We start from the raw sequence: 1,130 nt of genomic DNA, 5'->3' as shown, positions 1-1,130 counted from the left end.
ATCTTTCAGTGCACTCATGGATAAGGGGTTCACATGCGAACCACATAACCATAGACACGCAATTGAACCATAGACAGTCAAATGAAATTCAATCCACAAAATAATTAGATCTATAGACAGCGACGTTGTGGAAAAGGTCGTAATGCCAGAGAAATCATTACAGCAAGGCATAGAGGAGAAGGTCATAAGCGTTAAAATTGATTTTAGACGGAATGAAAAAGACATATATAATAGAATCGTAACTGTAATTGGAGATAACAAGAAGCAACATCTCCCTGTGAGGACTATATTTGCAGCTTTTAACTCCAAACCAAAAACAAAAGCAAGTAGTCAACCAAAGTGCCGTGTATTATCCCGCACCCCCACCCTCACCCCGGAGAAAAATAAACTGAAAACTATCTTTTTGAGAAGTTGAATAATTTATTAGAAGACAACAAGCAACGAAAACGCGACCTCTATACAATGAAGAATGCAACAACCGAAAATAGAAATGCAAAAAAACTTGGAAGGCAACCCCTTTAAGCTTCCCTTCAAAGGTTTTAGAAAAAAAATTAGAACATAACAAGGCACTCTTTACACAAACATGTAACAATTAAATCACCATTATTTGGTGTTTTATAATCGTGTTATCTGAGCCAGCTTGTGCGCACCTCGACTAATTCCACGGGGCGCCTGCTACCTCCCCCCAATATCACACAAAATCACACAGTACTAATCTATGCTCAATTTTTTTTAAGAAAAAAAACGTTCTTCAGAAGTTAAGATTACAAGTTGCTATGCAAATTCCGATGCTCACCTCTAGAAGTTTTGTCTCACTACTAACACGGAGATAATGAGATACCCTATCCTTCTCTTTCTTCAAGCACTCCTCTGCCTGTGTAAGCAAAGCACAAGTATCACAATTTACCGTGGCAATTTAAAACAATTTATGAACTTATGGCAATTGGAAAATTGAATTGTACCTTTAACATATAATCTGGACAAGAATCTTCCACACTCCAACTTGAAGCTTTCTGAGAATAATAAGCTGCAGTATCTTTAAGCATTGCATCTTCAAAGTCATTCTCATAATAGCCCATTTCCCCCATTCCAATTTCAACAAATATATCAAGCACATTCTTCAATAAAGC

General features: G+C 37.0%; 1 protein-coding gene across 1 annotated transcript; it reads right to left on the bottom strand.

Moving 5' to 3' along the window:
* Nucleotides 1–598: 598 nt before the first annotated feature.
* Nucleotides 599–1,124, bottom strand: LOC124895155 (cullin-like protein 3). The gene is made up of 2 exons (XM_047405602.1): nt 963–1,124; nt 599–874 (listed from the first exon to the last, which is right to left on the bottom strand). The coding sequence occupies exons 1-2, from the start codon at nt 1,086–1,088 to the stop codon at nt 752–754; spliced, it is 249 nt and encodes an 82-aa protein (XP_047261558.1). The 5' UTR covers nt 1,089–1,124; the 3' UTR covers nt 599–751.
* Between the last annotated feature and the right edge of the window lie 6 nt (nt 1,125–1,130).

The sequence above is a fragment of the Capsicum annuum genome, unplaced genomic scaffold (genome assembly GCF_002878395.1).
Source record: "Capsicum annuum cultivar UCD-10X-F1 unplaced genomic scaffold, UCD10Xv1.1 ctg80250, whole genome shotgun sequence".
In the NCBI taxonomy this organism is placed as follows: domain Eukaryota; kingdom Viridiplantae; phylum Streptophyta; class Magnoliopsida; order Solanales; family Solanaceae; genus Capsicum; species Capsicum annuum.
This window is presented reverse-complemented; position numbering and strand designations above follow the sequence as displayed.